General features: G+C 39.5%; 1 protein-coding gene across 1 annotated transcript in view; it reads right to left on the bottom strand.

The window, feature by feature from the left end:
- The window catches only part of OTOGL (otogelin like), an 87,854-nt gene extending 73,901 nt beyond the window's left edge, over window positions 1-13,953 (bottom strand). The window contains exons 1-7 of the mRNA XM_071803950.1: window positions 13,834-13,953; window positions 10,352-10,481; window positions 9,566-9,720; window positions 6,399-6,520; window positions 4,411-4,616; window positions 1,500-1,627; window positions 767-873 (exon numbers count right to left, since the gene is read on the bottom strand). Coding sequence (XP_071660051.1) covers window positions 767-873; window positions 1,500-1,627; window positions 4,411-4,616; window positions 6,399-6,520; window positions 9,566-9,720; window positions 10,352-10,481; window positions 13,834-13,953 — 968 coding nt within the window. The remainder of the gene's footprint in view (window positions 1-766; window positions 874-1,499; window positions 1,628-4,410; window positions 4,617-6,398; window positions 6,521-9,565; window positions 9,721-10,351; window positions 10,482-13,833) is intronic.
- Window positions 13,954-14,636: the final 683 nt, after the last annotated feature.

Below are 14,636 nucleotides of genomic sequence, written 5' to 3'. Positions count from 1 at the left end.
CTTTCAACACCTCTGTTATCAAATCAAACACCACTACATCAGAATCTCTCTAGTTCTCCTTATCTAATCCAATTAAATGGGTTTTAATAGAAAGAATACTTGGCATATATTATGGCCCCACAAAAAACTTTGTAAACTGACACTAAGCCAGAAGAAGAGAGGTCTCTTTTATAAGAAAAATAAGCCTAAACTAATGAGGTTCTGAGACACAGAAACTTCCTTCAGGGTTTTTAACATTCACACAATTCACTTCAATACACATATGCATGTTGACAAAAATCAAATCCACATTAACACCGTTGATACTTATTCAATATCACATTTGAAAACTTGCTTGTCATTATTCTTCTTGTGCTAAGAAGCAGTCGCAATGAACTCCTGCGTTCCTCCAGAATCATTGATATTTCCCACTAGTATCATTTCTTCATATTTTTGATTCAGGGCATCTAGATACAGTTTTCAGGGGTTTTTTGTGGTTAGCATCTCCTCTTTTGTCATTAATAATTCTCTATGGATTTCTCTTCCATGTATTTGTCTAACATTTCCTTGAATCTATGTAAACCTTTAGCAATCAAAATATCCCATGGCAGGCTGGTACTGTGATCTTTGTTTCCACACTAAATCACTCACTGAGAAGTTGGATCTCTTTCAGTTTGAACTTAGTTCCTCCTAACTTCCCTCAATTCTGCTCAGTTCTGGCCTCAAACAAAAGAGTGAACATTCATTTCATGCATCAAAAATAAATACACAAGAACTCCAGTCTTACCTGCAAAGATCATTCATACAGCTAGAAATATAAGAATACGGATCTATGCTTTCATGACAGCTGAGAAAAGGAAACTGCAGGAAGATTTGGCACTTGAAGAATATGTCCTGCACATTAAGGAGAGTCAGTAAAGGACAGTTAGCAAATACTTTCTGAACAAGCATAATTCTTTTTTAGCTTTGTTTCCCTAATCTAAGGTCCTTTTAATCCCCATTAAAATGTGAGAATCTCACAGTCTCAATTTATTGTTATGTCTCCTTTATTCCTCTTCCTAAAATTTGTCCACTCTGCCTAGGCCGTCTTGCTTGCATGCAGCTTCTAAACCAGCTGGAATGAAAGAGCGTGAAATTACCACAAAAAAAAAAGGTATTTTGTGCTAATGCAGGAGCCGAGCATGTTACTTCTGCAGTATTTCACACTTTTCAAAATAATGAGGTGTAAGATGCCAGGACTGGAAATTGAACTCAAGTTTAATGCAGCAATGAAGAGTTCTGCCAAGCAGACCTGTACGCACCCTATCTGAGCCTTTATACTTTTAAGCTAAACATCTGAAGATCTTCAGACATTCTCTAGCAACAGTCCTGACCTGAATCTTCTGGTTTTGAGAGCCTCAATGCATTTAAGGCTTTTTTCAATATGGTGTATATTGCTATATTCTTGTACCATCACTAGGCAGTGAAGATTAAGAAAATATATATATGCGTAATATATATATATTACATTATTAATTTACCTCAGTGGATTCTGCATCAGCTGAGCAAGGACTGGAAAAGTCTGAAGCAGTAGGTACACAAGCGACGTCATCTGAGGTTTGCACAGCCCAGCTATTTGCAAATTCAGCAATGTCTTCTGTGTATTCACCTACTGCATGAAAATATTGAAAGAGCATCCAGGAAAAAAAAAATAGTCAATATAAACACAAAAGACAGCTTGGAAATTTCTGGTAGTTTTTCGATGTGTTCATTACCTCAGAGATATGTTTGGAGTGTGGGTGGTGTGGAAAAATGTTATTTTTATTTTTAAATTTCAGATAGTATTTTGTAGTGCATTTAAATGAAAATACAAGAACAGAAAAACAAAAAAAAAAAAACAACAAGCTGTTGATTGGGTGCAATCACTGAAAATTTAATAAAAAATATACAAATAAGGACAAGCATAAGGCATTCAATACTTAAGAAAAACACATTTCTTTAAAACAGTTTAAGACTTTCATCATGTTTCACAAAGGCTAGCACTGTTATCTCCTTTTCCCTTGCAGCAGAAAAGCCCTATGGCAAACACACCACTACATGCCCAGCTATCCTCACAGCATGAGCATGGGAGAATTAATGAGTAAGATGCACGACTGGAAGTCATGGCAACCAGCTGAGGAAGATACACGAACACACAAGAAGGTTGGTAGTAAAGAAACAGACCCCAAATTTCCATATTTTTGCAGCGAGAGCTAAACATTACATTTTCTCTATGTTCTTAAGTATGTTAAAAAAGGCACATTACCTTCACAGTAAACCTTACAGTAATTGGTATCTATGCCAGTGCTATCTGTATCTATACATGGTTAGGAGACAGAGTATTGAAATGAAATCAGCTACAGTTTGTTTCGCAGAGTTGTGCTATCCAAAACTTCATCTAACTTCTTCCAGTACAAGATGTACAAAGTTTGACATTGCAATGTGGAAAGCCCCAAAGCACACTAATCAGATATTTGTATTTGGATCTCCACAAACAAACAAGATAAGATCCTAACAACCAGTATATTTTACCTAAGAGCCAGGGAGAATTAGACATTTCTCCCTCTCTGACAGAATAGTTCTTTGTGCAGAAAACCCTTCCCAAACATAAAAAAAAAAAAATGTGGTTTGGTCTAGAGGTAAACCTATTGACATAACTTTGTTTCTGCAAAAACATTAGAGATGGTTTATTTATATTTCAATATGCCATGAAAAAATTCCTAAGTCCTCAAAAAATGCCACAAAATAAAACCATTGTCCTTGAAACTGTTCTATACACAGATACAGCCTTGTATATTAAAACAATGCAAAGGTGCCATTAAAGATGAAGATAAAGAGACAGAAAAGGAGTTTGGTTTTAAACTGTGATTCAAAATGGGGTATTACATGCCTCTCAGCAATCTATTTGTTTGGAGCATTGCAAATAGAGAGCATTCAAACTCTGCAAAACTCAAGACAGATGTAAGAGCTTACCTTACACTACCGGGAGAAGTAGTTTAGCTGGGGAAGGTAAATCATCATCCCGGATTATTTATAACATTCGGAAAGACTTAGGAAAAAATGCTGTAGCTTAAAAGTTATTCTAATTACCAGTCTATTCTTGTGAAGATACCAGAAACTTGTGCTTTGTATTTGCATAGATTCAAGGCACCATGTTATACAACTGTTCAAGGACAAAAATTATTCGTAGTGCTCTTGATTGTACACTACGATAATACTGTAATTTCTGAAGAATTTCTGAAGAAACATGCTAGAAGAAATTACAATGGTGAAGAAATGCAGCTCTGGAAATGAAGAAAGCTAAGAGCTTGAAGTCTTTATAACAGATAATACAAGTAAAGATACTGAAATTAATATTTTTTAGAAATCATGTGAATTCATTATTTCCTCCAAACTCCATTTTTCTCCATTATACATATTACCAGTTTTAACTAGTTATTATACATATTATATACCGGTGTGCAGAAGTCAATGCATGAAACAGGGAATTTAACTCCTCTCATGGCAGAAGAGGTATGAGAAATTTATAATGGGCAGATTTTTAAAGACTACACAAAGATACGTACATTATGTGTTCCTTCACTTCAAAAGCCAAAAAGTTTCACTATCAACCATTAAAAAATGAGGAAAAACAAAGGAGGGAAACAAGTTACAGTGAGATAACTTTTGTGATTTAAGAATATGCAAGGCCATGGGACTGGAGTATCTCAGCAATTAATGGTAACAGTAAAACAGTCCTATCTTTGTTTTTATCAGAGACTGAGAAAAATATTCCTTATATTCTCAAGCTTGTTCTTTTAATTTTTTTTTTCCACATTGGTTGTAAGTAGGACAAAAATCCATGTTGAATATTCCCTACATAGACTACAGAAAATTCTACCAGTTTAGCAAGTCATCTCTGCTCCAGGCACAGCATTGGACAACTCCTCATCCTACAGGGTAGTTGGAGGCACGTAGTATACCAGAACAACAAAGAGATACAAGGAACTCCCTGGCAACAGCCTTGAAATTTATATATTTCAACTAGTATTTTTATGATGCTCATATAAACAAATGACTTGAGATCATGCTTTTTTTAAAATATTAATAATTTGGCTCCTCTCCTCCTCCCTCAATCCTTAAACATAGAGAAAACCACAAGCATTTTTTTGTTTATTTATTATTTGAAGGCATTTTCATTAGCTAAGATAAATGTACCCCAAGTGCTTTTTTCATCAAGAAAAGACTTAAACATACATATAAATATTTGCTTGAAAAGGGACCTTTTCCTTTAGCATCTTTAATGATGAGCTAGAGCAGATATTCCATTTTCTACCGAAATAAATGAAGCTGCCTTTTTACTGTATTCTATATGAAGCGAACATGGAAAGTTTTCACACAAGGTAAATGTGTATTTCTAAGCTATTTACTTACTATTTTGCAGTATCAGGTCATCATATTTATTGCCATTAAAATTTCCACAGAGGCCACAAGGTTTCCCCATATGTTCTTCTGTCAGCTTAATATAAATACCAGAGTTTCCATCCCAAGCAAGAGAAAAACCAAAGGTTGTCTTCACCAGAATATAGTCAGCCAGTCTCTCGAGGAAAGCATTTCCAATTGTTTGAGGCAATGTTAACCTGGAAAAATAAACAGTCTGCTTCAAAGATCTCATACAAAACAAGGTTAGTGCTATAAAAATATCACTCAAATGTCACCTTCTAACTCACAAAGCCCTTTTTCCCAGCTGTGTATAGTTGCTTCTATCCAATTCTTTGTAATTTTTTTACTTGTTTTCTTCTGTTTACTTCTCTACATCAACCATCAAAAATGAAATGTTTTTCTGCTGTTTACACCTATCACTTGTACCAATTATAAGCCTGAAAGAATAATGAATCTCAATTTTCAAAGCCCAGCATGAGCACATTGAGGAATATGTGACTTCATGAGTTTGCTGCGTTGCAGGAGGAGCTATGTGACACTGTGACCACCAGCAGCCCTTCAGGCACAGGGTTCTCATTAGGTTAGATGTCTGCAAATGGAGGAATTTACAGTACAGAAAATAGCGTTGACCAAAATACTGTATATCTTCCTCCTGGTGCCAGAGAACGCTGGACAATAATATTGCAGTGTGGATGTAATCCTAATCTTCCAAAGTCGCTTCTGTTGGGATGAACAGCATCACTGTAGTTGTCAGTCCAGATGGTAATGGCTACAGTATTACCTCAAAACGGATGGCAAGAACACCTTAACAACTCTTCGAAATTTTCTGTACTTTATCAACCACTAAAACATGCAGATTTTATCTATACGAAGTAGGGATGGGTAACTGTTACTTTACACTTGAGGTGAACACAAGGTTCTTGTGGGGAGTTGTGGCAGTTGCACATCCCCCCTGAGATCAGGAGCCTTCAATAGGGCAGCTGATGGCTCTTTTAGCACCTTTTGTGCCCCACTGTGCCTATCCCCAAGTACACACCTAGGGTGTCACCAAGGTGCTGACAGTCACATCCTCCCCTGCCCTGGGGTAAGGTTACTTCACCTCTGCCAGCTGACGGGGCAGGATGGCTGGGACCCTGGGTCAATTGAAAGGGTTCTTAACGAGACCTTGAATCAATCGACAGCATCGTTAACAGAGGAGGTGCCCAGAGTAGCTGCAAAGCTTCTGGACTATGTTCTAATGCCCACAGCCAGATCTGACCAGGCTATAAAACAGGGTCCCCACCGAAGACCCCCTTTGAGCAGTCTTCTTGGAGCAGCAGATCTATGAACTGGAGCCCTCCCCTTAGACTGGGACACCATCTAAGGAGCCTTCCCAGGATTGAGTGCACCTCACCTCGTCGTTTGGGTGAGTGGTTATTTACTAGATATATCCTTGAATGAGCCCTTGCCTAACCCAGGCAACTGCGAGTCCTTGCCTAACGCAGCTAAGTAATGGTTTCTTGTGGATAGCCTGTAGTCAGAGGGCTCTGGTTTTGTTTCTTGTGAGTGAATGCACGCATGCTGTGGATTCTCATTATTCTTACGCTGTTGTGCCTCAATAATCTCCTCAGCTGATATCCAAACCTGTATTTTTTTGTTGTTGGAGTGCTAACTAATGGTATAAACCCTGTTTCTAGTCAGTTTATTGGCTACACTTTTCTGGCTAGAGTAAAGTCTGTTTTGGAACTTGTTTGTGTAAAACTGACTTTGGAGTGCCTCTGTGACAGGAGTGTATGCTATCCTCACTCAGGTTTTACAGCAGCACCATTACACCTACTCACACTAGAATTCTATCAGCCCCAATACAAAATAGTGAGAGATAAATAAATAAATATACATATCAAATTATCTTCTATGGCTTAGGTAAAAAGCATCATTTTTCCGAGTTCTGTGCTATCTTTTTGTAATAAAATGCTAAAACCCACCATTAGAACACTTACCTGATTCCTTCTTTTCTTACTTCATGTCCTGAAATAGTTATCTCTTCTTGGTTTGAAAAAAATAAGCTGATGGACCTCTGACAAGTATATACCGAACCATAACAGTAAGGACTGTTATGAACCTTGGAGGGGAAAAATATACACGCAATAAGAATAAATGTTTGTTCTCAATAATTTAATGCAATTTGTCATAAACTCATATATTTTATATTTCTATGCACCCGTCACTGAAAGAGCTTTGAAAAAAAATACTTAGAATATGAAAATAATAGTTACAAAATATCCAAAACTAGAAGTTCATGTTACCTGATACTACTAGGAAATACAAACAAGACAAACTGTTTAATAGCATGAAGCATCACAAGACAGTGGTTTAAATACTGAATGAAATACTCAGCTATTTCACATGCATGAACATCAGAGACACTGTAGTGAGCTGTCTTATAACTGCCAATGTAGGACCTTGTTATTTACACTGAGGAGACACCCCTGTTGCTCTGTTTCTAGAGGGCTGATCTAGAAGAGGCAACTAATAAAAAACCTCAGCATAATACCAGCATTCTCCGTGTCAGCTGCAACTGGTACCAGCTGAACTACAACATGCCTTCCTGAGCCACTCAGGATTTGTTGAGATTTTGGAATGCTTTCACAGATTACTGCAGGTATCTAACTTACGTGAATCTGTTAAAACCTGTTTCACACTGGCTTTCCAGCCCTGCTAATGGAGAAGGGAAGGCTTTCCTAAAGTCTGCCTCTGCCTGTTATATGGATATAGTATAGTGAGCTATGGTATCAGTTTGAATTGCATATCAGCTTCCCTAGTGTGAACACAACAATAGAAATACAGGTTTCAGTCAGCCAGAGAGATTTGCAAAACTGTGTGTCTCAGATATTGTCAATGTATGACTTCCATGACTGCCCACTGCTAGAGATCACAGATGCATGCTTCCAGAAGTGAAAACTACGCAACTCCTATCACAGCATGCCTACAGTGTTAGGGCAGTGAAGTAAACATTGCACAAAATATGTATAATCAGACCCTGAAACAGACATGATAAGCCAGTACTCTTCCTTTTAATAGTCTGGCAAAAAGGAGGCATAGCAGAGCACAACTCCTGCAGGAGGGTCCTTGCCCCCAGAGGCCACAGAGCTTTCGTTGGCCAGGGTGTGATCTCACAACTTGGAAACTGTGGCTTCAGATTTACACTAATTGATGGCAGGGATACAGCTCTCCAACTTTCTGTGCATATGCTCTGATCGATTAACTACTACACAGTTTTGAAATACACACATAATCTAAGTGAGTTTTAAGCACACACCTACACCAAGGGCTTGAGCAAAACTTCAATAGCTTTCCTTCATCCCAGGGGGGCTGGACCACCCAAAGCTGCGGGATGCCTTAGACTACAGTGCTTCACAAGCTGATTTTAGACAAAGCCCCTGATTTTAGGGAACATTTTGTGAATCTTAGATACCTATCATTATCTAAATTAAAATGTAGACATAGTTTATGTAACTCAAATACGACACCTGTGACTGTGTATCAGCTTTCTATGAGAAGGATGGGAGTGCATTACCAGTTTACTTGACAGTTCTGTGAAGCTAAATAGATTAGTAACTGGGAAACATTTTGCCAACATAGTAATGAAGTCTGTAAAAGTAACCAGAGCTATCATTTTTGTAGAAAAGCTCTGCTGGTAAACACATACAGTGCTAACACATACTCAAATTAATCTTCCTAAACTAACAATCCTGGAAGTAAAAAACAGTTACTGTTTCTTTGAGTAAAATAAACCAAAACAGGAAAAACATTAGTGTTTTGGGATTTTTATATAAAGAAAATAATAATTAAAGACATCATAAATGTTACTGGTGTTGACAGATGATTTCTATGTAAACCTGGCCCAAGAAATAAACACAATCGAGGAAAACCAAAATAATTATTTTGTTTTTTTCTCCTCTGGAGAGGTGGATTATCAAAGCCAGAAGGACCATAATGTGAGGACTTGGCAAGGTTCTTGGCTCTCCATTGCCCAACCTGCAGTGACTGCAGTGCTTCAACATTACTTATTACTTTTCTGAGTAACCATTTTCAGTTTTTAACAAAACATGACATTTGCTCCAGCGATTGAATGGTAGTTTCTCTCTTTCCAGAGCAACTGGGATCCACTGAAATATTGATTCTAGATTTTAATACAATCTTGGGCTTTGCTACAGCATTTTCTGAAAAATCCTGAAATATCATAGCAGCATAAAGAATCAAAATAAAATTGTGGAAGGTAGATGTAACAACACCTGTCTATAACCTGAGTGAATAGAAATGGCAGTCTTGTCCCTGTGAGCACTGTGACCACCAGGGCTCGGAAGCAGGATCGCTCTTGTCCCCTCTCCCCTGTTCAGTCAGCACCGAATCCCAACCATTGTTTAAAAAGTAGTATAATAAGCCTGTATCCTCTCCCCACAGTAACCAACAGCCTGACAAATAGGGCATCTTCCTTCAGAGAGGGTTTAGGTTTGAACTCTCCCTGACCCAAAGTCATTTAACCATGGACACTCAGCAATTTGAGGAAATCACTAAAAAGAGTGCTTTCCATACATAGGTCAAGACAAAGGCTTCTGAGCTGTTAATCTTCTCTGCATGACGTAGAGGTAATCCAAAATTAGAACGCAAATCTCCAGAGGGGACAGAGTTTTCCACAGGCCAGGAAGGCAGCTCCCCATAGCATCCTGATAGATGTGAATTTGGGTCCTGTATGCTTCAGTGCCAAGCTATCAGGCAGGTGACAGCTCTTTGTGCCTTACTCTGCAACTCTTTTTCAACTCTCTTTTTTTGCAAACTAATGGCTAAAGTTTACTGAAGTTTCTGAAGTCTGCTTTAAGACCCACTTTTGCTCCCAGAAAGGAGAGATGAGAAATCCTTATTAGGATAAGGGGAGTAAGAAATACTATTTTTAATATACTGACTGATGATTAAAATTTCATCAGTGTTTTGAGTTACTGCACATAGGCTTAGACGTTTTCCAGCAGCATAGTTTTATATTTAAGTAAGCAATACAGCAGTTTGATCCATTTATTGTGTGCCTAGTTATTTTACTCCTGATGAAAAATAAGTCCTGTAATACAGGAATACTCAGTGTGTTATTTTTAGCATATGCGCACATACTTACCCAAACAGTGTACTGGGGTTCTGGAGTACTGCAGTCTTTTGCAAAAATATAGGAGCAATTTCCCGGGAAGTAGTAGTAGATGCCATCAAATGTTTCAAAATGATACTGTCCCCATGATTTGCAAATCCCATCTCGGTCCTTACCAGAGTTAGGCACTGGAAAGAACAAGCATGGTAATCAAAAATTGACAGGCGTCCACAAAATAAAGAGCTCAAAACCAAAACAAGAGCTTAAAAAGGAAATACACCACAAGGACAAAATATAACCTAATTTCCTCAACTTTTGATAAAGTCAGTACATTTTTTTTAAACTGTTGGCTGCAGTTTTAGTCATATGCAGTCATCATTTTTAATTTGCTTCAGTGGATACATTGTAATTACAACTACAGGTAAGGGATTTAGATCTACTGCAGATTCTGGAGGACAATACTTGTTGAGCCCTGCACACAGCAGATTCCAGAAACCAATGCATTGCAATAGTTGGCAGTTTTATTTGCAATAAGTCACTGCTTGTTAGAAAACTGCAGTGACTTTTTGGTTCAGCTAACTATAAAAAAAAACTGGCTGGCTACTGATGGACTAGACAGTGATCTATTTGTTACAGTATCTATGTATCTTTACAACCCAAGTGCTAAAATGTAGGTGTTCCTGATGTTGCTCTACATATAACCTCAACATATCTAATTTTAATTTTCTTAGCTACTTGTGGAATGATAATCTTACTACAGAGGAATCACAGATATACTGTTAACAGTATTGTTTTAAAAACCTGAACCTTAAACCTCACTTGAAGCTGAATCTTTGGTCCCAACACCTACCAATTTGGCACCTGCTTCCTTGAGCCTGAAATAACTGACAGTCACAGTCACCTGCCTCTGTGCAGGCTGCTCCATTGAGGCACTCCTGAAGACATGGACCTGTAAGCAAGCACAGTAGCCTCTTAGTACATACTATATTTTGCAAACAAGCTCAGAGACCAACATTAAATCAGTTTATTGTTAAATTATAAGCAGCTATATTAGCTAAGAAAATTAACCAACAACAATCTCCAGATTTTAACATTTGCTTAATTTTATCCTTTGGTTAATCCTTGGTTAAAAGAGAAGCAAGGTTCCCTCTCGTTTGGTTTGAGACTTGTAAACTGACAAAGGAGCAAAAGGTCAGCCTCCTCCCAGAAAACAAAAGGTCAAGTTCCCATGCAAAGAAACCAAATCCCAATCCTGCTGATCTTGAAATACATAGGACACAGATTATTCTAATTGACTAAATTAAGCACAATTTATACTTATGTTCAGCTCCTCCCTCTTAAGCATTACAGCAAAGGGTACATTCAGTTTATAAACAGTCCAGAATATATAATTTACAGAATCAAAAGCAGCTATAAATAACCTTCCCCTCATGCTTAAAAAAAAAAAAAAAAAGTCAGTTAAAAAGGTTATTTCTGCTTCAGAGGTGGCTGAAGTTGGAGACTTAAGATTCCATGGGAATGGCTTGTTTTATGTTATAGTTAGTAATTGTTTCCAAAAGCAGTTTCATTAAAGGGTTTTATGGTCTGAAAGCTAGGACCTCACTGTAATATCTATAATCTACTAACCACTTGATGAGGTGGTTCTAAATCATAATCCCCCAAAAGAAAGGTAGTCACAAAGTAAAATTTCATCATGTCTTGCAGATAGTTTCTTTGTTTCTTGGGGGAGGATTAAAACCCTAGGTACTAATGCTTACAATCTTGCTGATGAAGATCAAAAAAGCAGGAATTAAATTAAATAAACAGGCCCTTTGACTCCCAATGAATCTATGGTGAAGTTGCTAGTGACATTAAATGGAAAAAAAAAAAAAAAAAAAGGGACTTTCACAGTAAAGCACACACAGAAGTTACCACTAATTCAGAACATCAGCCTTCACCGGGAAAACTCCTTTCCTTGCTTAGTTTTGAATTTTTCCCATTTAAGAATTGCTTCCAAAAATACACAAATGCTCCGAAAATACAGATGAGGCAGAAAATATTGTTTATAGAACAGCAGCAATGTGGAAAACTTATCTGTTGTTGTTAGACTTGTGAGCTGTGAAGTTACATATATCCATTTACATGGAAAATCACAACAGAAAACACATATCAAGACATACGTATATTCCAAGAATACCAAGTTCAGTTGCATACAATGAACTTTTCTGCAAAATAACTTCTGTAGCTTGGACATGCTTTACATGTCTGTACGATGCCTAAAACCTTCCAGGAGCAGCTGCATGCTCATTGCCTTAGCACCACTGTCCCTTCACATAACCAGCTACACACCTCTCTGACATACTTACTCTGCAAAGGCCACAAAAAGTGGCAGAAAAGACACATTGTAATGGAATTAAACTTTTTGAAAAAATCAAAGATTTGCCTTAGTTAGCTGTTCAAATTTGTTTGTAAGACTATGCTGAAAGTACAGTTTTAATGGGAATTTTCTATGATTTAACACGGACAAAACAAGACAATGAGGTAGACCAGGGGTTTGTAGGGTCGTAATGAGGAGGGCTTCCACAGCCCATGGTGACATAGAAGGGCTGACAGGAAGGCAGGAGCCCCTCTCATCCCACGGGTGTGAGGAACACGGCACTGACCTCCTGGCAGACTCCGCGTCAAGGCTCCATGAAGGTGCGGCCGAGGAGAGGCACCTTGAATCTGTCAGAGGAATGTAAAAGCAAAATCAGGGTGTTTGTGCTTTACAAGTGAGATGATAGAAGCCTGAGGCCTCACAGCCTAACATTGGATTGGGACTTTTATCACAAAAGGGTAATCTATGGCTTGGCCAGCACACAGCACAGCCACAGGAGCCTGGGTCATTTGGGGAAGGCAATGCCTGCAGCAACTGTGGGGAGGGAAAGCACAGCTTTTGAGGGGGTGGAGAAGGACACAGCTGTGCTGTGGGGTCACTACATGCCTTACAGTCCCAGTAAACCAGCAGGGATCCATTGGAAGGAAGAGTGAGAGGATGGAGAGCACTTGTGCTGTTTTCACTTTGGCCAAATACCAATAGTTGGTGAGCCTGGAGATGTGATATCCCTCCATTTCCCCTAACTCATGCTCTGTGCTGCACCCCAGTCATCCTGCTATGGATGGATGGATGGATGGATGGATGGATTTAATGTCCCCCTTGACATCCTTCAGAATTGCATTTCAGTTCATCGCAAACAAAAGAGGAAACGGATCTGCCTGATGTGCTTTCTGTCTTGTCTAGGAACCGGCAAGCATCGGATTATAAGGAAGCCCTGGACCTGACCCAGCACTCTGCTACTGGAGTTTGTCACGTCACATCATCCCTTCCAAGAGCTGATCCCATTCCAGGCTGAAAGTACTCTGGGGCTTTCCCCCACACTAGTCTGATTGGAAAGTTTACCAGAGTAAAGTGCTGGGTAGTTAGATATTTCCCTCTCACATTTATTCATGGTCAGGTTCAATCCTTTCGTTTTATAAAGCTTGGCTGTTTTGCTTAAGTAGCTCTTCTGCCCTGTGGTTTATTCCCTCTCTGAGGTACTATGAGAAAATAGTTACCCTTCTATGCTCCCCACAGACGTATATGCCAGCCTTCAGCTGTAGAGCTAAGCAAAACAAATTGTTCAAGTCTTTGCTTGTAAGCTAATTTCCTTCTTCCCTCCTGCCACTAGTCAGGAGTCTGAGCTAACGGATCTTGAAGTGAACAGCACTGTGCAAGGAACGGGCCAGGCTGAGTCTCACTAATGCCTCATATAGCAACATAAATGCTTCCCTTTTCCAACTGGAAATACTGTGTGGGGTGCATCCAAGTCGCACAATCTGTCTAAAATCAACCTGAAATGGACTTCACCAAGTCACCGCCTGTAAGCCCTCTGCACAAAAACTATTCCTGGTCCCCCTGGTCTGTTGTTAGCCAGAGAGGATCCTTTCCCTCCCTGCACAACAAGACCTTTTTCCATTTCTCCTGCTAGTTACTCTGAGCCAAGTCTCCCTAGGAATGCAGCTTTTGACCTTTGCATTGTTTCGGGAGGTGGAGCACCCTCCTGAGACACCGTCAGTCTCCAAGGCCCATTTGCCTCAGAGGCTTGATTCTCCTTAGCCACACCAGCTGCCCTCTGACTCGATCAGGAGGCACATAGAACTCAAAGGGACTCAGAGAAAATCTTCCATGGTTCAGCTGCAGGCTCCCTGCAAGGCCATGAGGAGGGACTGCCTTGGGCTTCACACCTGCCCCCATCAAATGGGCTTATAACTCTTGTTTGGACTCCAAAACCTGAGATGTATACCAGCAGTGGAATGAGATTCCACCATTTGTTATTTAATTTCAGTGCAACATGGCTGGGACACAGCATTGAGGCAGCAGTGGGCTGGGGCGGTGGCGGGAGCGTTGCTGTCGGCGCCACCATGGTGCCTCTCACCAAACACTGACAGCTTTCTGGGGCTCTCTGTTCACCTTCACAAAAGATGGAGGCGTCACAGTTTTATTTCCCACTCGGCTCATCAGGGTGGGTCACCCACCGGGCGCCTTGCTGAGAGCAAATGAAGGGGTGAGGCCACGGGCTCAGGTGTGGGTGAGCAGACAGGGAATGGTTGCTCCTCCTCCCTGTCCTCCTGCCCTTCTCCCCACAAAGGTTCCTTTGTAAGGACAGCAAAGGCCCAGAAGAAAAAAAAGGGAGAGGATTTCCCCTCCCTCCTGCTTTTGGAGATAATACCTACCTCGGCTGTTACAAGATCTCTTTTCTGTCGACTTGCATTAAACCCGCTCCTGGAAGAAAACAAAAAGGATTTTGTATAATCAAAGGTCCTTGGAGCAACCTGAATAAGCAGGTCCTCAGAGAGAAGTGTTTCTCTCTGATTACCATCACTTTATCAAAGAGGTCTTTCTTGGGTTAACATTTTAAAAGGTGATTCTTTTTTTTTCTTCTTTTTTTTTTAATTTTCATGGTCTCATTTTTCAGAATTGGGAAGGACTCTGAACTCTGCTCGGACAGGGAGGTACCTGGAGCTTGTGGGGGAGACACAAACAGGCAAAATAGGCTTACATGACAGGATACAAAATTGTAAAGCAGCTTCATATTTACTTAACTCT

This window comes from Patagioenas fasciata, chromosome 1, assembly GCF_037038585.1.
Source record: "Patagioenas fasciata isolate bPatFas1 chromosome 1, bPatFas1.hap1, whole genome shotgun sequence".
NCBI lineage: Eukaryota > Metazoa > Chordata > Aves > Columbiformes > Columbidae > Patagioenas > Patagioenas fasciata.
Note: the sequence above shows the minus strand (reverse complement) of the source record. Positions and strands in the feature narration are given on the sequence as shown.